At 62.6% G+C, this 23,939-nt stretch overlaps 1 protein-coding gene across 2 annotated transcripts in view; it reads left to right on the top strand.

The window, feature by feature from the left end:
• Window positions 1-12,808, top strand: part of KCNQ1 (potassium voltage-gated channel subfamily Q member 1) — a 321,727-nt gene extending 308,919 nt beyond the window's left edge. For both annotated transcript variants that reach the window (XM_079104939.1, XM_079104940.1), the window contains exon 16: window positions 12,575-12,808. In XM_079104939.1, the coding sequence (XP_078961065.1) occupies window positions 12,575-12,793 (219 nt within the window). In that variant the 3' untranslated portion in view covers window positions 12,794-12,808. The remainder of the gene's footprint in view (window positions 1-12,574) is intronic.
• Window positions 12,809-23,939: the final 11,131 nt, after the last annotated feature.

The raw sequence follows: 23,939 nt of genomic DNA on the forward strand, positions 1-23,939 counted from the left end.
CAGCAGTCCACACCAAGTCTTGTCAGCGGGCGCCCCTCCCCCGAGCCCTGTATCCCCAGTGACCTCTTCCTCCCAGTCCCAGGCACAGGAAGGGTGGACTGGGAACCGCAGGATGGGGCCTGAATCTCTCATCAGCTCCCAGGGTCAGCCCAGGCCAGATGGGCCCAAGGCCAGCCCAGAGCCTCCTTCCTGGGTGGAGGCCTCCCGCCCTTCCACTCACCTTCCGAGCATTGTGGGCATTCCCGGGAGCCTTCATGGCTCCCCCAGGCCACCAAACCCAAGGGCACCCTCACCCGACCCCCAGCACCATGGCCACACACCTGGGGCACGGTGAGGTGACTAGGTGCTGGGCAGGTGGCAGCTGCTTGGCAAGGCCTTGACCTCCACCCAGAAGGTGGAAATACTGAGGCCGCGTGGAAAGGGGAAGTGAGGTCCCCATGCCCCACATAGGACCTGGCCAGGGCAGGGGCTCCAGGTTCTCCCTGGGAAGGAGGCCAGCCAGAGTTCTGGCCCACAGATCCCAGGAGGCAGATGCCCCAAATCCTCCAGGTCCTACTGAACACGGGCACCCATGGCGTCTCCTGCAACTTGCCTGCCCTCTGAAAAACAATGGGGCCACACAGGGTTCCGGGGAGTGGGTGTGGGCCACGTGGAGGGGACTTGGTCGCAGCAGCTTCTGCAGCGGGTGGCCGTGCTGGTGCCCATGCCTGCTCGGCACCCTGGAGCGCTGGGTTGGGCCAGAGACCTAGCACAAGGAGCACCTGCCAGGGGAGGGTCCCTGACGCCACCACCCAAGTGACCGGCCACAGGGCAGGGACACTCCCCAAGGCAGGAGAAGGACACTGCCAGGGCTGTGGCCCCTGGGGTCACTGGATGTGATTTGGGCACTGGACTGAAGTGGGCAGGGGCTCAGGTAGGGGGTGTGGAGGAAGTGGTGACCAGACAGGAGTCTCAGGGCCTGGGGGCCGTGCTTGGTTGGAGCCTGGTCCCAGGCCGTCTCTCCCAAGGTCCCTGCTCCAGGCTGGGGACAGGCTGCAGGTTGCATGTGGAGATGCCCACTGAATGCCAAGGGATGCCGGGTGACACTGGTGCCCACGACATTCCCAGGCTGGGAGGCTGTGGAGACGTCTCCCAGGCCTGGGCCTCAGGAGGACCTGCTGGGTGTGGAGTGTGGACGGGGTTGCTGGGGCAGGTCTGACTCTTCACCCCAACACCTCCTTAGTCACCCCGTCCCTGTCCCGTGCCACAGAGGCAGAGCAACGGTGTGGGAGGCCCCTGTGCACGTGGCAGGCCGGGGCAGGGCTGCCGCGCCCACAGCAGGGGCAAGCGAAAGTCCTCAGGGGAACCCTGGGGACAGAGAATGTGGGCTCCAGCTGCAGGAGGGCTGGGAGCGTCCAGCCACAGGGTCCACCTGCCAGCCTGGGAGCAGGACCTGCCAGATATATCCAGATGGGGCTGGAGTGCTCAGGGCTGTCGGAGCCCTGGCGACCCCCTGCCCGCCCACCTGCTCCCCAGCTCTTCACCCCTCCTGGACGCTTGGTCAGAGAGGTGCAGGAGGGGCAGCTGCACTCACCACAAGGAGTGTGGACAGGGCCCGTCCCCACGCTGATCTGTCTGTGCAGGGACAGACACTGAGTTTCTGCTGCCCCCTCAGGCCCTGTGTCCAGGTTGGGTGGGGTGCAGAGGAAGTGCCCCCTACAGCAGTGAGGTGCAGCTGTGGCACCAGGGCTGAGCCCTGGGCACAGTAGGCAGTGGGGCAGGGCCTGGGCGTGGCACATGATCTGCTCTGCAGTGGGAGGCCTGGGGTGAAGGAAGCCAGGCAGCCCGTGGCCAGAAGGAGATGCAGAATCCCAGGTCTCTCCCTCACATATGCCTTCAAGACCTTGAGGGCTGCTGTCCACCATCAGCTCTGTCCAAGCCCAACCACAGAGGGCCAGTCTCCACTCTCCTCAGGCCACCTGGCTCCCCCGGCATGGACGGCATGGGGCTGGGCCCACCTGTGAGGGGCGGCAGGCTGTCTGAGTGGGGAGTGGGAAGGAGAGGCTCTGAGGGCTGCTGGCTGGGGCTCTGGGCCTCAGAGGCTGGGGAGAAACAGGCTGGGGAGGCGCCTTCCTGTGCCCAAGCAGGTGCTGGGCCTGCCTGAAGCAAGAAGGCATGCCCACAGCCTCCGCAGGAGAGCAGCTTCCGGGGACGCGCCCGGGCTTTGGTGGGCCCAGCTCTGCCTCCCCACGCATCTCTCCCAGATGCCAGGAAAGAGGCCGATCCCAGCTTCCAGGCCTGGCTACCCAGCCCCCCTCTGGGACCCCAGCCCAGAGGCCCCGGGTCCAGCCTCCAACCTGGCTGCAGCCCCAGGGGTTCTGAGTCCAGGCAGTTCTGTCCTAGGAGCAGGACCGGAAGCAGGGGAGGGAGCAAGAGAGGCCTGTGCGGGGCAGGCCCCGGGTTGGGGGCTGCCCACCCATCTGGGTCAGCGGCAGCTACAGCTGGGCCCTGGCTGGCTGAGTCATGGGGCCACTCTCTCCAGGCCGGGACTGAGCAAGGAATGGCTGGGAGACTGGATGTCCCAGCTCCCAGAGGGCAGTCAGGTCTCCCCGGCACCTGTAGCCCTGCAGTGCCCGCCACCACCTGGGCACTGCCACCCAGCCCAGCTCCTGGCTCCCCGCCTCATGGCACGGGCCGTGCACAGGCAGGGAACTTGCCCCAGAACCACCGGCACGCATGCATGGGCGCCCTCCAGCAGAAGGCCAACAGCTCTGCCTCTGGTGCTCTGGACCCCCGTCCTCACCCTGTGCCAAGCCCAGGAAGGGCAGCCCCATCCTCAAGGAGCTCTCTGCCTGCAGGGGATAGCACACAGAAGCACTGACCGCCAAGAGAGAAGTGGAACAGGCAGGGTGCTGTGGCAAGGGCCCAGGAGGCCGGGGAGGGGATGCGGAGTGAAGGCCCAAGAAGGGAAGGGCAGCCTGGGTTCATGGTGGCATGGCAAGGGCCTGCAGCAGACACTGCCCAGGTGTCCACGGAGGAGAGGCTGGCCAGCTGCGCCAGAAGGAGTGGGCTGGGGGAAACGTGCTCCCTTGGGGCCCGTTGGAGTTGAGGTAATTGGAGGCACAGAGGCCCACAGTAGGGGAAGGATGGAGCTCCCCCAGGAGGGGCCACCGTGGTGTGACTCTGGGGGCCAGGGGCAGAGGTCAGGTCCTTATCAGGGGTGAGGAAAGGTAGGCTAGAGGCTTGGAATGTTTGAAAAATGCCAATTATTATGAGGGGGGGTGATTGGGGCCAAGGTTCAAGTCAGAAGCCAGGGTGGGACAGGGAGGAGGGGAGACTCAGGGTGTCCGCTAATGGCCCTGAAGTGGGGGCCTCGGGAAAGGAGTCAGGAGAGGCGTCTAGAGGAGCCACGTGGAGCTGGAGGACCCCGCCCTACCTGGGACGCAGGTGGGGTTTCAGCCAGGAGGTGGGGCTGAGGGAAGCCGGGGCAGCAGGGAGGGGACAGCAGGAGGCACAGGAAGGCAGCCCAGGGGCCTGGAGGTAGGACCCCAGCACAGCCTTCCCAGAGCAGGGGTCCCCTCCCCAGCGTCCTTAAGAGGTGGGCGCCTTCAGCCTCTGTGTCCACCAGCAGGGCCGGAGTCTAGGGGCCTGGGGTCTCTGGGGAGGCTGTGGCCAGAGGCACAAGCACCTGGACGTGTTTCAAAGGCGGCCTCCGAACCTGCGCTGAGCAAAGCAGGCAAGCAAAGCTGCAGTGTATCGAGTTACCCGGGGCTGCGCACCAGGATGCAGCTCCTGCCACGATGGCACCCTAGCTGGAGGGTAAACACGGGTGCTGACGTGCCCGCTGGACGAGGCCCGAGGGAGGCCGGCAGCACCAACGGCGGCCCCCGTCCCTTCTGAGGGACAGTGTTTGTGCAGAGTCTTCCAACGCCAGCTCATGAGCAAACTGACGTCAAGGCGAATGCCGGAGTGGCAGGCTTCGGAGGCACCGGGCGGGCGCTGGCCAGGGGCCCGCAGGGCCAGAAGCAGGCTGGGAGGCTGTTTTGAGGGTCCAGCTCAAGGCCACAGTCCTGAGCAAGGAGGGACCAAGGTAGCCTGACAGGTGTGGAGACACCAGGCTATGGGTTCAACCCATGCCGGAGACTGAGGAAGCGGTCGGAGGCAACTCGGAAGGCCTGGGGACCCCACCGCAGCCTCAGTCTCTAGGGAGGACCAGCCCGCACTCCATGGCTACCCTGAGCTCCAGAGCAGAATCACTGGCCCGTCCTGCTGGGGAGGGACTGTGGCCCAGGTCGCCCAGCAGGCGAAGGACCTGTCCGAGGTTGACCTGGCAACGCCCCCCTTCAGGGAGGCAAGGGTCAAGTGGTAATGGGGTGGACAGAGGTACCTGAAGAAAGATCAGGGAAGCAAAGCCTGTGGAGCCAGAGGGAGAGGCTCACCCAACCCACACCCTGGGCCTGAGATGCCCAGGAGATGTCCAAAGCAGGCACCCAGCATGCACTGGGGACTCAGCCTGGCTGCAGGGGAGAGCTGGGGAGACAGCCATGCCCAGCTGGTTCACGAGAATGTTCTAGAAAGAGGAAAGGCACTGAAGGAGGCCCAGGACTATCCAGGAAGTGTCCCCACAGAGGGAGAGCTAGCAGTGGCTCCTGGCCAGGGGAGGGCGGGACATAGTCAGTGTGGCATCAGGGACAGCCAGGCATGGATGGGGCCCACACTGTGGTCAGGAGACCCCACAAGGAGCACCTAGCGGGTGGCTGGGGCTGGCACTACATGAGAGTGGGGTTTGCAGGTGTCAACGGCACTTCCCCGGGGCTTGGCCACAAGGAAGAACAAGACATCAGTCAGGTGAATGAGTGGCAGACACGTGGAGGGGCTTGAGAGAGGGGCCTAAGTGTGTCCATTGTGGATGTGGGTGGGCGGACTGCAGTGCTGGCCAAGGTGGGTGCAGACACAGGACGGATGACGCGCTCTGGCTCTGGCCAGGGACGGAAGCCAGGAGTTCTGAGGCCCCGCAGCAGCAGGTCGTGCTTTTCTAGGGACCTAGGAGGGGGACTGGGGAGACAGCCTGGGCAGGAGGGCTGAGAGAGGTACTGCAGGACCCCTGGCTGCTGCAGCCACGGTCCTGCACTGCCCAGGGCCCCAGGTGTTGCGGGGAGCTGGCCAGAGAGCACCGTGCAGGGCACGCGTGAGCAGCCCTGGAGCAGATGCCTGGGGCCCTGTGGCTGCAGCCCACCTGCCACCTCCGAGGCCCAGGGTCGCTGCCCGCTGGCTTTGGCAGCAGCCGTGCAGCTCCCTGTTTCCCGGCACAACGTGTTCTGCCTGGCGCCCTCCTGGCTTCCGGGACTCGGGCGGCGCGTCAGAGGAGAATCAAATGCAGGTGGGGCCCGGCCGCCGCCAGCACAAACACGGCTTCTCGGCTCCAGTGCCTTTTCCAGCCTGCCCTACATTCCCACTCGCCCGACCCAGGCAGCACTGCGGAACCAGCCATCAGGGCTGCAGGAGACGGGCAGGGCGGGCTGGGGCAGCGGCCTCCCAAGGCAGGGCCTCGCAAGCAAGGGGCTGGGCAGACCCTTGGGGGGGCTCCTCCTACCCCCACCCACCTGTCAAGGGTTCTAGGCAACTTCCTGCTCTCTGTCCACTGAGCCCTACCACCAGGCCCCCTCCAGGGCATGGGGCAAAGGCCTCCGGGCAATGTGGGCTGCATGCTATGCGGGCCTCTCCAGCAGCCCCCCATAACCTCTGTCCTGAGCTTCCTCCAAAGCTGAGGTCAGCAGGGCTGGGGAGACTAGATGTTGATGGTCTGGGCACACGTCCGCCCCAGCAGGGAGCTGGGGAGGGAGGAGGTGGCCACAGGTCTAGCAGTGTGGGGCCCCCAGGCCAGCGCAAGGGCTGCAGCTGGACATACTCAGACCCCGCGGGTAAGGGCCAGGCAGTGTGTGAGCCACGTGCCAGCAGCTAGAACTGCAGAGGAAGCCCCTCTGGCTGGGGTCAATGGAGAAGAGGCAGCCAGGAGGGGCAGCGGGCACCAGGATCCCAGGGGACCCATGGCCACAGGAATGACTTCACCTCTTGCTCAGAGTGTGAAGGGGGTCTTCTATGAGTTCTAAAGAGGAGCAAGACCTCAGACCAGGGAGGCAGAGCAGTCCTCGAGACGGCCCAGCGGAAGGGCCGCCGGCCTCCCCCATGCTTTCACCTCACCCTGCCCTCCTCATCAAAGCTGTCCAGTGTGGACCCTAGAGTAGATGCAGACATCCGGGCACTCGTACCTACGGGATGTCACAACTCAGTGGAGTCTGGGTGGGGTCACGCCAGAGGCATGTCTGAGGTTCAGAGTTGTCCTACACGAATCCAAGACTTGCCAGTAAAATGCAAATCTAAAACACGCTAGAAGAAGACATCCCACTGGAAAGGCTGCTCCCAGCGTGCACAGGCTTGGAAGACACAGGAAGGTGGGACAGTGATCCCACAGACCGTTCGCAGGCAGAGCACGCCAGGAGGGAGTGGGCGTGGCATCCTGCCCCGTGAAGAACCCTCACAAATGGAAAGGGATGACCGGCCGCCGGGCGCCCCCGAGAAAGTGGGCATGTGCAGAGGCGGGGCAGCTGTCCCTCACTCTGGCCTTGTGTGCTCACGTGGCAAATGTCGGGGAGGCACCAGCCGCCACCCACGTGGCTCACCAAGGGCCTGCGTGCACCAGACTCTGGGAGACACTGGTGCAATTGGGAGGGACGCAGGCAGGTCAGGGACAGGCGACCGTGCAGTCCAGGCCCCAGAGGGCTGCAGGACCCCAGGCCAGTGGGAGGTGCTTTAGACCAGGCAGTCTGGAGAGTTGGCCGCACCGTATGTGTGTCAGTGCGATTTTCTGAGATGGGAGGACAGGGCTGGTGGCAGGCTGGGGGACTGAGTCCTCATCGGCCTGCTGAGCTGAGATGCTAATGGACCCGCGTGGCTTGGAGAGGGGGTTCTGGAGCCCCAGGAAAGCATAGGGCTTGGGCATCATGAGAGGTGCCACAGAGGGGCCAGATGGGGTGTGGAGGGAGGGCAGGGTTGGTCCCACCATGGGGGCCGGAGCATGGTGTTGGTGAGGGTCCTCGGGGACCCCAGACCTCCATCAGGAGATGGGGCAGCAGAGGCCTGAGGCTATGCTGTGGACTGGGTAGAGGGCTGGGCCCGTCTGCCCCAGGACAGGCCTCGGGGAGCAGTGCTAGGCCAGCCCTCGGCCACACAGCCATGCTGTGCCAAGGACCCAGCTGAGAGTAGGGCAGACGGTGGCCATGGCTAAGGTCACCTCCAAAGTGTGACCTTTTCTGGCCACTGGGCAGGCAGAACTATGAAAGACACAGGGATAGCATGGGCCAGGACCCTTGGTTCATAGCCTCTGAGGCAACACCACCTTGCAAAGCATCAAGGAACAGGCCTGCCATGGATGCCAGTTCTGGGCCTCTCTGTGCTTACAGAGAGGTCCTGGTCCAGCCTGCACCTGCTCAGGCAGGCAGAGCAGCGGGGGCCCTGGTGACTGCTGATCCGGCTTGGTACAGGGCCCACAGGCAGAGCCAGGCCAGGACCCTGCTCATCCCAGGTAGGCAGGAACCTGCCGCCCCGGCCCTGGGGCTGTGGCATCTGGGCAGTAGGTAACGTGGCACTGCCATATCCCTTAAACAGTTTTGGGTCCCCCCAGTGACGCACAGCAAGAAGGTGGGAGGCCAGGGGAGGCTGAGTCTGAATCTAGTACGAATAACAGGTGAGATGGGAGCAGACAGAGAGGCCAGGCCTGTAGGCTGGCCAGGGCCAAGGGACAGAGGGTAACCTTGGCAAGACCTGAGGCCAAAAACAGAGACAAAGGCCCAGAGGCAGGGATGCTACCATGTTCATTAGAGGCCCAGAGTGGAGTGAAGAGGACGAGAAGAGGCCACATGGGACACAGGGGTGGGTCTGGACACCTCAGGGGCCACGAGAGACCTGGACCAGCAGGGCAGTGATGCGATCTGATTTGTGTTTTAAAAGGCCACTGTGTGGAAGTACACTGGGATGGGGACACGAGCCAGTCAGTAACTGGAGCAGTCCCAGCAAGAAAGGGTGGCAGCCAGGCTGGGTTGGGCAGGCAAGGACAAGAGCCAAGCGTGTCCAGGACTCAGGCCTTCCAGAGCCCCGAGGTGCCAGAGGGCTGCAGGGCTGAGAGACAGCCACAGGCTTGCGGCCGGTGGGAAGCAGAAGACCGGCCAGCAGTGGCCTCCCTGCACACAGCCCTCCTGTGGCCCTCACCCCACCCCTGGCCGGAGACACATAAACCCCAGTAACACAGGAGACGCTTAATAAAGGCCTGTCACTAACCCCCCAACTCCTGCCCAAACTCCTCACTGTGCCCTGGGGACCCTGGGCAGTCTTCCTCCTGTCACCAAGCCTCATTGCGTCCTGTGTGAAGTGGGGCCCCACCTACGTGGGACAGCACTTTCTGATGTCCACCCAGCTCCCACCCGTGCCAGGGAGGCTGCACAAGGTGGATGGGCACCAGCAGCCTGGGGCAGGCCCGGGTCGAGGACAGCCTGGGCAAGCAGCCGGCGCTGTCCACCCTGGGCTCCTCTCAGGTCCTGGTCCGTAAGATGCCGGGCACACTGGAGTAACAGCCAGCGGGCATGCGGATGGTTGGAGGACCCCAGCCAGGACAGCCTGCTGGCCAGGCTCCTGCACACCTGCCCCTTTCCTAGGCCTCTCCCTGCTTCCTCTGGCCACTGGGTGCCAGGGCTGGCATCTGCTTGCCCCACACCAGCATTAAGCATCTTGAGGTTGGCCCCTGAGGATGGCTCCTTCACCTTGTGACCCCAGAGGGGACCCTGGGCTGCCCCTCAAGGCAGTGTCCTGCCTTGGACACTGTCCAACAAGGATCCCAGGGAACCACAGGCTGCTGCCCTGGGGGCTCCCTCCCCGGGAGCCCAGGCCCTAGTGTTCCTGGCCTGCCCGCCTCGCCAAAGCTGTCCAAGCATCCATGAGGCCAGGGGCCTTTAGGGGTCCCAAGCAGGGATCAAGGCTGGGCAGGTTCCGTAAAAATTTCTCTTGAAAGACTCTTTCAAGATTTTCTTTTGAAAACAAATTCATAACCACATCAAACAGAAACCCCGTTGCCTTGGGCTTGATCGGCAGCCGCCGCGGGGCCCTCTACCTAGCTGTTGTTCTGCTGCTTTTTTCTCTTCTGAAGCCCCCTCGCGTTGTCTCCTGGGTATTGATTTGTAGTTGAGGCGGGGCACAAGGGGCTTTTGTTGGCCCTACCCTTTTAATCACTGTCCAATTGCAAACGGTGATGAGATCTGAGGTCCCCAAAACTGCTCTGTCCTGGTGGCTCGTGGGGAACACCAACCCAGGACCCAGTGCCTACCCTCAAAGGCGGAGGCACCTCCAGGCACCGGCCTGTTCAGATCCGGTTCCATGGGGTGAAGGCTGGGCAGAGCCCCTCCTGGGCCATTGGTCAGTGTGCCCCTCCTCCCGCAGCAGCACAGCCAGAACCCGGACGGCAGGAACCAAGTGCTATCGCAGGAGTAAGGCCTGGGCTTGAGAAGGAGCCACTGCCAGCCCAGGCCAGGGCCTGTCCGTGGAGGGAGCGGGGCTGAACTCAGGAGGGGCAGGGAGGCCCTTCCACAGGCGCCCCTGGAGTCCCGGCACCACCCAAAGGCGCAGGCGAGCGGGCTCCTCCATGTTCCTTCCCACCCCCATGTGACCTACAGGGTCAGGAACACTGGCTGGTCAGCTGAGGAGACTGAGGCCGCACAAAAGGCCTCACCAGGTCCAGCACCTGTATCCCACTCAGCCTCGTGCACCAGCCTGAGCCCGGGCAGCCTGAGTGGCGAGGCGTGCTGTGCAGAAGGCAGCACAGGGCCTGGCAGAGGTGGCAGAAAGCAGGAGGTGGCTTATGTGTGGTCCCAGCCTCTGGCCTTGGCACCAAGCACAGAGGCCAAGCCCTGGCAGAAGGGCACAGACGTCCAGCAGGCCTGGAAGAGCAGCTATGGGACTGGAGCTGGCCCAGGAGGACCCATGGCAGCCAGGACAATCCGGGAGGGCCCCAAGGGTGATGAGCTGACCCAAGAGGCTGCCATGGGTAGCCCCAAAGTAGAGGGCCCCTGGGTGACCAGGAGGACGCAGGAAGATCCTGCAGGGAGTGGAGAGAGCTGGGAGACCCCAGAGATGAGCAGGGGACCCAGGTATGCACCCCAGCACCGGAGGCTTTGGAGAGGCCCGCTCTCTCTCCCTGTCCTTCTGAGCCCTGTTCTTCTTGCGTGCGGAAGTAGCAGTGTGAGACCCCAGACTCTGGACCAGCTCAGGGCCCCAGTGGCCTGGCTAATGGGACATCCCTGGGACCAGAGACCCAACAGGCCCCTCAAAACCCCAGTCCCATGGGCAGCAGCCACAGGATGAGCTTGGGAACGGGCAGGCAGGTTACTGAGGGAGCCGCTTCAGTGGCACCTGCAGGGGTGCCCCGGCCTGTAGCCAGCACCCCCGCCTGCCGCCACCCCATTGCTCTGCAGGAGGCTGAGCACAGCCCTCCTCCCTGTCGCCCCAAGGTGGCCCAGCACAGGGCCACCCCCGTAGCCCCCACACCCCGCCTGTGCCCACCCTCCTGAATTATTTTCCCAAGAAGTCCCTGCAAAGGCTTCCCTACCCTTCGCACGTCACCGTGTGTGACTGCACAGATGTTCAATGCCAAAAAGTGAAAATTTATGAAACCACAAATTTTCTTCTGCTATGTATTTGGAGCTTTAATTGATGCCAAACCAATCGACCCTCAGCAGCATTAACCCCGGCTGAGGAGCCACGCAGGGCCCTGGGGGACCCATCCGGGAAGGAACCCAGGATCTACCCAAAAGGAGAAGCCCGGCTTTGGGCTGCTTTCGTCTGCTGTGCACCGCAAGTCCCTGGGCCTTAGCCTCCCCACTCAGGCCCTGCGGCCTGGCTGACCACCTCCCACAGTGCCCCCAGGGTAGGAGCAGGTGGCAGGACTGAGGGGCAGGGGTCTGTGCAGGTGGATGAGAGGGACAGCCCTGCCTTGCTCTCTACCCAGCTTCCCGCCTCCGTGTCAGCTCTGCCCTCTGCTCTCAGCAGCTATTCCTGGGGGGTTTGCTTCCAGCCCCTGCCTACCTCTGCCCTTGACCCCACACCAACTGCCTCCAGTTTTGCCCCTGGCATGGAGCCCTGGGGGGCTACAGGGGCAAAGTGGGACCTCAGCAGCCCCAGCATCGACCCTGAGCAGGGCCACTCTTCTGAGCCGAGTGTCTGCATTTGTGGCTGCAGGTGATGGGCGGGCCTCCATGCTTCGCAGAGAACGAGGGTATTGGCGGGCACCGGGCAGGGCAGCAGGGTGGCTCCAGGCCCAGCCCAACCCAGCCACAGCAGCCCGCAGCTGCCTTCACCATGGCAGCTGGGGGAAACAAGGAAGGAGGCCCCCTCTGGCCTCGGCAGCCAGACCTTAGACCCATGGCTGTCCCTGGGCCTGGGACAGTTGCAGGCAGAGAAGGGGGAACAGGGAGTGTCCTGGAGATGATGCAGCCACCATCCGTCCAGGATGGGGATTCTCCTCCTGGAAGGGCACAGGCCCTTGAGAGGAAGGAGCCCGCCAGCCATCCTGGGCTGCTGGGACAGGCCCTGCGCCCCAGGAGAGACTCCACCTCTCTCAGCCCCTGGGGGAGCCTCCAGCAGCCTCCCTCGCCCTCCCTCCCCTGCATGCAGGAGGGTCCAGGACCATGGCACCCACCCTGTGAAGCTGGGCCGGGGCCCCCAGAGCCAATTGGCTGCCCCGCCTGGCCAACACGGGGTCCGCACCCACTTGGCCTCCAGCAACCCCATATCCCAGGTGGGCCCAAGGGGTCGGCCTGCCCGGGACAGCATGAGCATGTGCATGTGCAATGGACAGTTGCCTGGCCGGCTCCTCAGGGCCCAGCAGGCCACACTGGCCTGAGTCATCTCTGTGGTTTCTGCTCCAAAGCCACACTCTTCCCTGAAGCAGCTCTGCAGGTCTGGCCCCCCAGCTCCCTGGACCCCCACCACCATTTCTGGTGTTTCCAGTGCTCTAGGTGGAGGAGGGGACAGAGGGGACAGCAAATCTGACAGAGGCCTGAGGAAACAATCCCAAGAACACTGCAGGTCAAGTACTGGCCCTGACCCAGCAGCTGTGACCACCAATTGAGCCCTACATCCTCCCTAGCCTACACGACTCCTGGCTGGGCACCTCCTTCTCCCCTCTGCCTGACTGCCATCCATCCAGCTTTGACTCCTCAAAGCAGCCTGGACTCCTTTGACCCCCACCCCAGCGGACCCCGGCCTGGCCCCAAGAAGTCAAGATAGCAGTAAAGTCAGTACCCCAGGACCAGGACGCTGCTGTAGCTGGATGCCCCCGAGGGCCTGGCCAGAGCTACAGAGGCCGGGAGAGGGCTGAGTGGCCTCCAGTCACCAGGCGCAGGGGAGGGCCAAGGAGGAGGAGCAGACTCCGCAGGGGCACACATACACAGAGCGGGTCCAGGGGCTGCGCTGACCGGGACGCAGGGGGCACGTCTGCAGCGACATCAGGGGGTCCCCACATCCACACTCATCTCTGCTCCTGTCCCCACAGGTGACACAGCTGGACCAGAGGCTGGTGGTCATCACGGACCTGCTCCATCGACTGCTCTCCCTGCACCAGGGCAGCTCCCCCGCTGGGGGTGGCGCCCAAGTGGTCCAGTCCTGTGGCGAAGGCAGCTCTGTCCACCCGGAGCTCTTCCTGCCCAGCAACTCCCTGCCCACCTACGAACAGCTGACCGTGCCCCGGAGGGGACCCGACGAGGCCTCCTGATGGGGGCTGGGTAGGGCGGATCTGGGAGGGGAGGCCCTGTGGGAGCAGCTGGCCTACCCACCTCCCTCTCCACAGGTTCCCACCCGGACCTGGCCACCTCCCCGGAGGCCCTGGGGGAAACTACTTGGCTCTCACACCTGGGGCCAGGTCACCAGCAGAGCCTGAGCTTGGGGGCCAGGCAAGCCAGCTCTCTCCACCAATGGGCACTAGGACTCGGCTGGTGGGCAGCCCCTCTCAGATCCACACCATCACCCCAACTGTAGCGGTGACATAACTTGCATGGCTGTTGGGCACTGTGGTAGGGTGCACCCAGGGCATGGGCCTGGCCTGGGCCTAGGTAGCCAGGATGCAGGACAGGCCAAGGGAGGCCTACCCCGTTGGGCCAGAGTGCTTCCTGAGGGGAGACACAGGAATAGCCTGGATAGGGTCTGTGGGTCCCTGACCCCCTGCCTCAAATTCAGGCCCCAGCAGGACACAGGCAGGACAACCAGCATGGCCCATGACAAAGACCTGAGAGCCCAGCTCCCGGATCCCTTGTTCTCTGAGATGCTGTCCTGGGGCCGGGGACAGGCGGTGGCCGCCACCCACTCTGGACAGGCAGCTTCTCCCACCCCCTGTGGAGAGCAGGGTCCTCTGGCCCTCTCTGCTGTGGCCCCTGCCTCCTTCCTCGCCTGGTTGGAGCTGCTGGACAGACCCACAGACGGAGCCAGGGGGATCTCCACGCAGGGCGTGCTTCTTGCGGGCATCACGTCTCATAGAAATCAACTGGTCTGCGGTGGTTTGGAATCTGTCTAATGAGTTCACGCTGTGATTTTGACTGTTGATTGTGCAAGCCTTTCCCAATAAACACGGAGCGCCATGTTGATCTTGACGCTGCTCGTGTCTTGATTCTGGAGGATCAGTGAGCTCGGGCCCTGCCCTCCAGCCTCCCATGGCCGCCCTGGGCATCTGCTCCCACTGGGTCCCAGTGCCCCTCTCCCCCCACAGCACCCTCACAGCAGGAGCCCTGCAGCTCCCTTGAGGCAGGTGCCCTAGAGCAGGCGAGTGTGGTCGGTCCAGGGCCGGGCTGGCTAGGGCAGCACTGAGGTGCCCCTGGGCCTCTCCATCTACCCTGCCCAGCACACTGGCCCTTGACCCAGGAGGCAGCCCCTCCAGGACCCCAAGGGTTGGCCTCTAAGGTGGTGGAGTGCAAGGCAGGGCCAGGGCTCCCTGGTGCCCACGTCACCCCCCACAGCCTCCACCTCCCACGGACAACACGATGCCCCTGCCGGTCCTGCCTTCGGGGCTACAGCACGTGCAGGTGGGCTCCATCTGCCTGCCCTGCACCTGGACCCCAGCTCACTCCGTGGTGCCAGTCTCAGAGGCACACTGGAGGGTTGGGGTGTGTCTGCTGAACCCAAAGCTGCAGAGCAACCATTCTCAATGCTCTGGACCCATCCTGCTGCTGTCCTTCCAAGGGCCACCCTAAAATACCAGGCCATCAGAGCCCAGGGCATCTGAGACTGCAAGGACAGAGCTGTACCAAGTATGTGGAGGCAGGAGGTGGCCAGCAGTGGGGCAGGGAGCCAGGTGTGGGATAGCTGGGGATGGACTCCTCGTCTGCTCATGCTGAGCACCCCAAGGCCTGTGCCCACTGGGGACTACCCCCCTGAGGCCTTGGTGTCCTCCTGGCCTGCACTGACCACTGGGACCGCTGACCTAGGGGGCAGCTCAGGCCCAGGCCTCCCCATCCAGGCCTACGGGAGGCAGGGGCTTCAGGGGCGACAATCACTGGAACGCAGAAGCCGCTGTTTCCTTGTTGGGTAAATATTTGTGGGAACCCCGGGATGCGCTGGCCGCCGGAGGCAGGCTGTCCACGGTGCCCGGCCAGCAGCCAGAGCGAGCCCGCGCCCGCCGGCTTTGTCGCCACCTACCCGTGGCTCGCAGAGTGCCTGAGGGCCTGGCTCCCGGAAGGGCCTTTGCAGCCCTCTCGGGTGTGAAATGCAATTTACCTGAAATAAATTCCAATTATGGAATTAGCTAATTAAGGCCTTGGTGCAGCCTGGGCCCGGCCGGCCCAGCGCTCGGTGCCCGCCCGGTGCCCGCGTCTGAGGGAACAGATGGCGCCCGGCCTGCCGCGCCGGCCACATTCCTTCACTCTGTCCCCCGATAAGTGACCTAGACAGCACACGACCATCTGGTGTGTGACACGTCCTGTGGGCCCCGACAATGGCCCGGCAGACCTCTCCGTGAGAGGGCCGTCGCCCGGGCAACGGTGGCATGTGCAGCCCAGGCCCATTCAGGGCCCCCTCCCTCGGCCCCTTTCTTCGGCCCTTTGTGGGCCTCGCCTCGGCTGCCTGGCGGCCTGGGCTGACAATACCCATGAGTATTTGTCCGCAGAGCTGGGCCTTTGTCTCCAAATTGGGCTCCCTTATTGAGGTCCTCAATGTCCAATGGGTGCCAGCAGCATCTGCTGGGGGGGCCAGGAGGGCTCCTGCTTCCCGGAGCACCCAGTTCCTCTGCCCAGGCTCCCTTCCCTGCCAGGCTGCCCTCAGTGGGCACTGGGCTTGGCCCTGGGAAGCCAGTCCTGAGGGCTGGCAGTGGTCAGACCTATGACGCTCCCACCTTTAGGCCAGGTGCTGGGAAGAGACCTGGGCAGGGCGGGTGCAGACCGCTCGCTCCCATCTGTGACATGGAAGGTAAAAGTGCCCTGGACGGGGACATGGGAAAGGGGTCAATGGAGATAAGACAGTGAGTGTGGCCTCGGCCAGACGCCCAGTAGGTGCTTAATAAAGGCAGCCGGAAAAATCGCCTGGGCTCCAGCCCCTCTCGGGCCTGCTTGGCCCCAGACTCCTTCCTGGCCCTCCTGCATCAGCCTCACCCCGGGAGCCCCTCCCACTCTGAGCTGAACCAACAGCCCACGTGCTGCACTCCCACCCCCATCGACTCTGCTGTCACTGCCTGGCCAGCTCCTGAGGTGCCCTCCTGCCTGAGGGACCCCTGGCCAGAAGCCCAGCTTCTCCAGCCAGACCGACTGACCGCAGGTCCTCCCAGCACCTGCCCTGTGCAAGGTTTCCTTGGAGCCATTTTGGCAGCAGGTCCCCCCGGAGGGAAGGGGGCTGTGGGGAAGCTGTGCCCGGGGCCGCTGGCTCAGGCCTGGCCCCTGGGTGCTCCCAGAGTGCCAGCTGAATTAAGAAACACGATGCAGGCCCAGAAAGGGGCTCCCAGAGGTGCCTGGCATGCAGGGACCAGAGGGGATGCCACCTGAGGGACCCAGGGAGGGGCCACGGCCTGGGCCTGAGGAAGAGACAAAGCCAGCCCAGGCCAGGCTCTGGGGACACCCCAGCCAGCGCCCAGGTACAGCTGCTGCATCTGTCTCCCAGGACCTTCCTGCTCCATCCTGGGGTCGCCTTCTGGCCACAGTAGAGCACAGTGGGTCTAAGGGGTGTTTCCCGTCTCCATTCCCAGCCCCCAGGGGCACCCTCCCTCACTTTGCCTCTGGCCTTTTCCTTGAGGCCTGGGATGGGGCCTAGGAGTTGGGGAGACGGGTCCATGCCCTGAGAGCCTGTAACCCCCATTCTGACCCTCAGTCATTGCAGGTTCCTACCTGGGCCAGCCACGGTGGGGGGCAGTCAGCACGGGGTGAACTTGGGGCAGACAGAGCTGAGAAAGCAGAGTTCCAGTCCCTGTCAGCACAGGAGCTGGGCCCCTGGACACTAGCGGCTCCCACCAGGTCTTTCCAACTCCACTGTGCCGAACAGCACTGGCGGGTAAGCTGGAGGGCCCTTTGGGTGGCGGAGAAGCCCACAACCAGCAACCTTCGACCTCCTGGCCAGCTGCTGTCTTCTTACCTGCTTGAGGAGGGAGTGACCTTGACTCAGTGGCCCCGGGGCCCAGGACGGGCCGAGCCCGGGCTGCCCAGGATGGCCTCGGCAGCTGGATCCACCTGTGCTCCTCCTGCTTTCTGGCATAGACCCTGGTGCAGGGGATGGAAGGTCCAGTCTGGAAGGACCACAGGGACCCCCATCTGCCCACAACCTTGAAGACCCATTTCCAGGCCCCATCAGTCTGACTCTCGCCCCATGAAGGACATGATCCTTCTGAGGCAGCGTCAGAGGAAGCAGCATGGGCTGCTGGGTCCCATCTTCCCGCAGGGCCCAGGCCCAGCGAGCCCAGGCAGAGCCCTGGAGCCAGGACAGGTCAGCCTGGGGAGGGGAACCAGGCCTCGGAACACATCCTTCCCGCAGAGGCAGACGGGGAACCAGGGCTGGGCAGGCACAGCACGTTTGTGTGACTGTACATTGGAAAATCCTCAGAAAAGACTAACCCCGCTGGGTGCCCACATCTGTCATACCACTGACTCGGGAGGCTGAGGCAGGAGGACTGCAAGTTCAACCAGCCTCAGCAACCTAGCAAGGTCCTAAGCAACTTAATGAGACCCTGCCTCTAAATAATTTTTTTTTTTTTTTTAAAGGCTAGGATGTGATTCAGTGGTTAAGCACTCCTGGGCTCAATCCCTCATACAAAAAAAAAAAAAGAAGAAGAAGAAGAGAGAGAGAAAGGACTAGACACTCATCTCTCACCCTGCACTCAAAAGTCAGCTGAAAATGTTCCAAAGACCTTGGAATCAGACCAGACACCACGTGACTCTTAGAAGAAAGCATAGGGTCAGTGCTCCAGCTTTAGGCACAGGGAAGGACGTTCTCAACAGGACCCCTAAAGCTCAGGAAACAAAGCCAAGAGTTAATAAATGGGGCGGCATCAAATTAAAAAACTTCTGCACAGCAAAGCAAACAATTAGGACTGTGAAGAGAGAACCCACAGAACCACAGATGGGGAGCAAATCTACTCTGCTGACAGAGGATTAAAACCTAGAATATATAAAGAACTCAAAACGACAAATAACAGAAATTGAACTGAACTTCTCAGCAGAAATACTATTGGTCAACAAATACATGAAAAAATACTCAACATCATTAGCAATTAGGGAAATGCAAATCAAAACCACACTGAGATGTCATCTCACGCCAGTCAGGAGGACAACCATCAAGAGTACAAGTGATAATAAATGCTGTAGAGGATGTGGGGGAGAGGAACACTCTCACACTGCTGGTGGGGCTGTGAACGAGTACAACCACTTCGGAGATCAGTAGGAGGCCCCTCCAAAGACCAGGCGTGGAGCTCCATGGGACCCAGCTGTCCCCCTCCTCGGTATTTACCCTGAAGGATCACGGTCATCTTACTGCAGCCACAAAGCACTCCCATGTTCACAGCACACAATTCACAGTAGCCGAGCTATGGAACTAGCCCAGGTGCCCATCGATGGGCACACGCGTAAAGAAAAGGAGGTGCATTCGCACAGTGGAGTTGTATTCGGCCATAAAGAAGAATGACATTACGGCATTTGCAGGAAAATGGATGGAGCTGGAGACCATGGTGTTAAGTGAAATAAGTCAAACTCGGAAGGCCAAGGGTCATATGTTTATCTCATGTGCAGAAGCTGGAGAGGAAGGAGGAAAATAAGGGGGGGTGGGAATCTCATGAAAATCAAAGGAAGGTCGTAGAGGAGCGGGGCCAGGGGGTGGGAGGGAGGGAGGGAGGAGGGGGGAAGTGCAGGGAGGGACACCGGCCAGATCATATTGTTGCATTGTGTGCATGCACGAACATGTAACAATAATCCCCCATTGTGCACAACTACAATGCACCAATAAAAAGTGTGGGGAAAAAAGAAAATCCTCAGAGAAGAAATGGGACTTCCAACAGCAGAAAAGTCCACTTCTGGGCCAGGAAGCCAGAGGGCAAGGAAGAATGGCCTGGCCAAACCAGAGCTGGCCTTCTGGGACCCAGGGGATACAGGGCCAGATCTGAGGAAAATTCCCAGGACTGAAAGCAGCTGCTCTGCTGTCCCACACAGGCAGGGAAGTCGGAAAGCACTGGACCTGCCAGACACAGCCAAGAGCCAGACAGTCGCTCAGAGCATGCCCACTGATTCTAATAAGGCTGCCATTGCTCCAGCCACACAGGGCAGTTCAGTTGGATTTTCAAGAAACTCTGTTAAGCCTGACCATGGATGAGATGTCCCAAACCCCAGCAAGCCCTTGTGGGTTCTCATCCCTCCCTACCTCCCCCTGCGCACACATGCACACACACGAGATGGAGAATCACCTCCACTGTGAACATGAACGGAGGCAGTGGAATGAAGGACAAACTAGAGCTAGAAGCCAGAGCTCCTGTCCCTCTCCTGGCTCAGCCAAGCTTGCTTTGTGTCCTTGGGCAGGGCCCTGACCTCTCTGAGCTGAGAGGTCATCTCAACCCCAACTTCCCAATGCAGGCAGCAGGGAGGTGAGTGCAAAGCCATCAACCAGGGTGGAACTTGCCGCACCCCTGCACAGAGAAGGGCTGGGAGGCAGGAGAGCAGGCCCCCGGGAGTGGGCAATGCCATGCCAGCAGGGCCTCATGCAGCATCTGGGCAAGGGCCTCCAGCTCCATCCAGTTCTCCCCGAACGGTGGAGGGCAGCCAGCGTGGCCCAGGGACCAAGCAGATGAGCAGCTGAGGGGGCCAGAGGACCTTCTGGAAGGGCCTGGGGACAGGCACACGGGAAGCACGCGCCCACTGCACCCTCAGCCCCTGCCAGGACAATGGGAATGACAGGCAGAGATGGATCAGCCGGGCTCAGGAAGAGGAGGCTCGTGCTGGGAAGGCTCCGGACCCAAGGCCAAGCCCTGGAGCCAGGGTGGGCCTCGGGGGGCGGGGGCTGCAGGCCCTAAGTCGGGGGGCCAGGCCTGAGCCAGCCCTGGGGACCCCAGCGGAAGCCCAGGGAGCGGGACCACAGCGTCGCCTGGGAGAAGGGCCTGTCCTGGGGACTCTAAGGGGGTTGTCAGCACGGTGGCTAATGGCATTAAGTGGTTTCAAAGGGTCTTAATCAAATCCCCTCTCCCGTCCACAGGATCGTGTCAAAGGACTTTGGAGAGGGGGACAGGCACGGACAATGGACTTGGGTCTTCCACTTGACTGGCTGGCCCCGCAGTCGGGGCCTGTGGACTCCTGCTCTACCCAGAACTCCGACCAGAGGCCTGGCCTGCTGCTCTCTGGGCCCCAGCCCTGCCCCCACCTTGTCCCCACGGGCCTCCAGTGACATCTGTCCTGCCCCTCCAATATTCAGCAGGGCAGCTACTGAGGACCACCACTCACCACAGGAGGGGAACCTGACGCCTCGGACCGGAAGGGGCCTCAGGGCCTTTGAAGTTTGGATTTCTGACCCTGGAACCCAGCGGGAAGGCTCTCTCCCCCCTCTATGGACTGGCCACGCAGTTCCCCACCTGAGGGCCCGGCGGGCTGTGCACAGTAGCAGGCCTTGGAGCGTTCCCTGTGACCCCTGCAGCCCGGCCGCCCACGTCCTGTTGGGCCCTTCTGAGTCCCCTCCAGAACCTGCCTCTCCCTGTGACTTTGTTTTCCACTACAGATAAAACCCTGTTGCCCATTCCCAAACACCCGGAGTCCACAGACTGGGGGAGAGGGCCCTTCTGCCTGAAGCCACCACCCGGCCCTCCTCCTGGGGCTAACTGCAGGAGTTGCCCATCACTGAAAGAAGCCATGTCACACAGCAGCCGTGGTCACTGCTGGCTCCCCACACACAGTGGAGGTGGCTGGAGCTTTGCTGGGAACCAACCCTTCTTCTGACCTGTGTGGAGTCCCTGTGCCCTACATTAAGCAGCCTCTGCAAATGGACATTTGCTTGTCCCCAGGATGTGGCTCAACTGGATGGATCTGGGGACCACAGCCACACACCCCAGGGCAGGGCCTCCATGCCCAGCAGGGAGCAGGTCAGGTCTAGAAAGTTCTGGAAAGACCCAGCAGGCTTGCAGGGACCTGCTGAAGCTCAAGCCACTCACCTCAGGTTCTAAAGGCTGGGCCCTACTCTGACCCAAACTGGCCATTGCTCCCAGGTGGACGGAGAATTTGGACAGATGAAGGAATGACTCAGTTTGGAATACATGGAAGGGCCTTCTGCTCCTCCTCCCCTGACATCCATGTCCACTGGCTGCCTCCCCGGCCACAGGACAAGGAAAGAGGACAACCACAGGAGAAACCTCAGTCTCATTAAGCTTTTGCCATGCGCTAGCCAGGGCTGGACATGGCTCCTTTAAGGCTACTGTGCCCGCCGCCCCGACACGCACACACATCCAGCGGGACAGGAACAAGCCCCAGAGGCCAGGCCCACGTCCAAGGCACATGGGGAGCAGGTACCCCTGCCACACCCAAAAGCAAAGCTCTTCACCGCAGCAAGCCCCACACCCTCCCTACATAGGAGTTCAGGAGCTACCACCCAATATGCAGTTCGGGTGTGACTGGAGGGGGTCACCGGCCAGACACACTGTCACCTACTCCAGTGAGGCAGCTCCACACCTTTTACTCCCAGAGAGACAGAGTCCCCTCCTGACAGCGCCCCACGCCCACGGAGCCCAGCAGCTGGCCCCAGCTCAGATGCCACCTGAGGGCCTCATCTGACCTTTCTCCCAGGAGGGTCTGCGGGACTCCCATGAGCCTGCCTGAAGAAGGGGGCTTCCTGCTACTAATCTGCCTTTTCTCAATCTCCTCTGTAGTCCAGGCAAAGATCCTGCAGGGATGGGAGGAAGCCACTTCAACTCCCAAGCCACCCAGAACACCTGCGGCTCCCCAAGGTGTGTGGAGAGGACACCCCTGTCCTCCGGCTGTGGTGGGGAGCAGAGAAGCAGTGGGGTCGGCCCTGCCCCCCGCAGGCTCACTCCTCCCGCCCTCGGGCCTCCCCACGGCCTCAGGTGAAGCGGGAAACCTGCAGCCTGAATGTGCCCCGCAGTCCCGCATGTCCCAGAGGCTTCGGACACCCGGCGCCCGCTGGCCAAGCCTCCGAGAGCCCTGCCGAGGCCTGGACTGTGGCTCCAGCAGACCCTCGCTGCCAGAGCGCCGAGAGGCCTGGGGCACAGGCAGACTGCTTCCCACCGCTAGCTGGCCCGCTCCCTGGGGAACAGGCTTCACTGTTCCCTCAGCTGCCGCCTGGCTCAGGAGACACCTGGGCTCCAGGCTGTGAGGTCGCCGGGCCCTGCAGAATCCACCTGCAGCCACACCAGCACCAGGAAACTGAATCCCAGCAGCAGACGACAGCCGCAGGTGGGGAGTACTCACTCAGCCCCACTGAGCCTGCCCATCCCCAGCCTGGACCCACTCCTGAGCCAGAGCCCGGGGATCACAGCCAGGGACGTGCTCCACCCTGGGGGCCCAGAACAGGTGGAGAAGGTGCCCACTTCCAGCACCTTGCAGACAGCAGACCACCCAGAGCCAGCCCAGGGGACCCTCCAAGGTCAGCATGAGAGCTGCCCAATCTTCTAAGTGAAGAGCCCCAGGGAGGCCGGGGCACCTGACTCACCTGATCAGATATCTGTACTGATGAGGAACAGAGCTGGAGGTGCCAACCCTGCCTGTGCCCACCGGTGTCCCCCAAAGTGAGCAGAGAGGGAGAAGGGCCTGGGAGAGGACACCGGGCTGGAGGGCATGGGCGGCCTGGCCAGGCAGGGCTCCTTGGACTCCTCACGGGGGAGCAGCTTGAGCTGAAAGCCAGCTGCTGCTCAGCGCTGAGCTGCACATAGGACAGAGACCCCCCTTCCCTCTTCAATGCCCTCCGGGGGACTCCAGAGCCTTAGGGGTCCGAGACTGCCAGCCACAGACAGCCTTGCTGCCTGCCCCAACCTCAGCCCAGGTCTGCCACCCAGCAAAGAGCAGCGTGGAGGAGGGTTGGGTTTTCTGCCCTTGGATTCAGCCAAAGCCCTGCTGCACCCAAGATCCCCATGGAAGAAATGGCCAGCACGTGGCCTCATGGGCCCTGTGGAGTCAGTAGAGGGACACGACGCAGGACCCAGGTGGAGCAGGAACCCCCATCCCAGGCAAAAAGAGACCATTTCTCTCCTAGCAGGCCAGACTGGCCACTTATGGGCCAAGCAGGAAGAGGGCAGCGTGGGCAGGGACACAGAGGGGGTCTCAGGCCACTGGGCTTTCAGGCCTCAGAGGGGCAGAGCAGGCCCTGGTGCCAGTGCTGCCTTCAGGCTGCCTGGTTCCCTCCTGAGCATCCAGCCCAGGCCAGGACTGTGCCCCAGCCCTGGGCTCAGAGGCAGCCCTGCCTTCCAAAGGCTGGGCCACGAGTTGCCTGTCACTCAGCTCTTCTGCCCGGCTGGTCACACTGAAAAGAGCATCCTTCGGCTGAGAGGCATGAATATCAGTTCCAACCCAGCCCAAGGAAGCAAAGCTAGAAACCCAGGCAGGCGAATCCCAGCCTCAGGCCCAGCCCCCGTTCCCCACCCACCCAGCCTCAGCTCCTCCCAGACCCACCACCACCTGCCAAGTTGGCCCTTCTCCTGTCTACATGCAGCAAGCTCCCACTCATCCTGCAAAACCCAACGGGGGGGGGGGGGGCCCTTTTCCACGAAGCCTTCTCCGCGTAGCCCAGGCTTTTCCATCATGGCACCAGGCCCCAGCAGACAGTCTGTGTCCTGGCAGTTGATGCCCCTCCAGATGGGGCAGTGTCCCCAGAGTGGGTTACACAGAGGACACATGACAAGGTGACTCCTTGGGGACCAGGAAATGCTGGCCTGAATCAAACCTGGACCTGTGAACTCATGGGGAGAGAGAGCAGGGGCCCGTGGTCACTCACATTAGGCCCTGGGCTCCACTATTGGCCATAGCCTGGGAGCAGGCCCTGGAGATTGGGAGGTGTTCACAGGGGATGCTGGGAAACAGGGAGGACAGAGCTCCACACTCTGCGCCACAGACCGCCAACTGCAGTCCTTCAGGAGGCCCCAGGGCCCACCTCGCCTGTGTGCCCACTGGAACTGCTCCCCTGGGCCCCACCCACGCACACCTGTCCCCCCAGAACTCGTAACTGCAGCCCAGAGCCTCACCCCTATGTACCTCATCTCTTTGTGGGCGTGCCCACTGAGTGTCAGCACAGTCAGATGCCAGGGGCCCAGCCCAGCATGGCAGAAAGCGGCCACCATCCTCGCCACCAGCACCACTGGCTTAACTTTGCTGGTCCTGGCCTCTCATACACACGATCTGGTCTGATAGACCTCATCCCAGTTTCCGAAGAATACCTGAGTGCCAGGTGCCCACACCTCCCACCCCGGGTGGCAGGGTTAG

This window comes from Sciurus vulgaris (genome assembly GCF_902686455.1).
Source record: "Sciurus vulgaris genome assembly, chromosome: 11".
Lineage (NCBI taxonomy): Eukaryota > Metazoa > Chordata > Mammalia > Rodentia > Sciuridae > Sciurus > Sciurus vulgaris.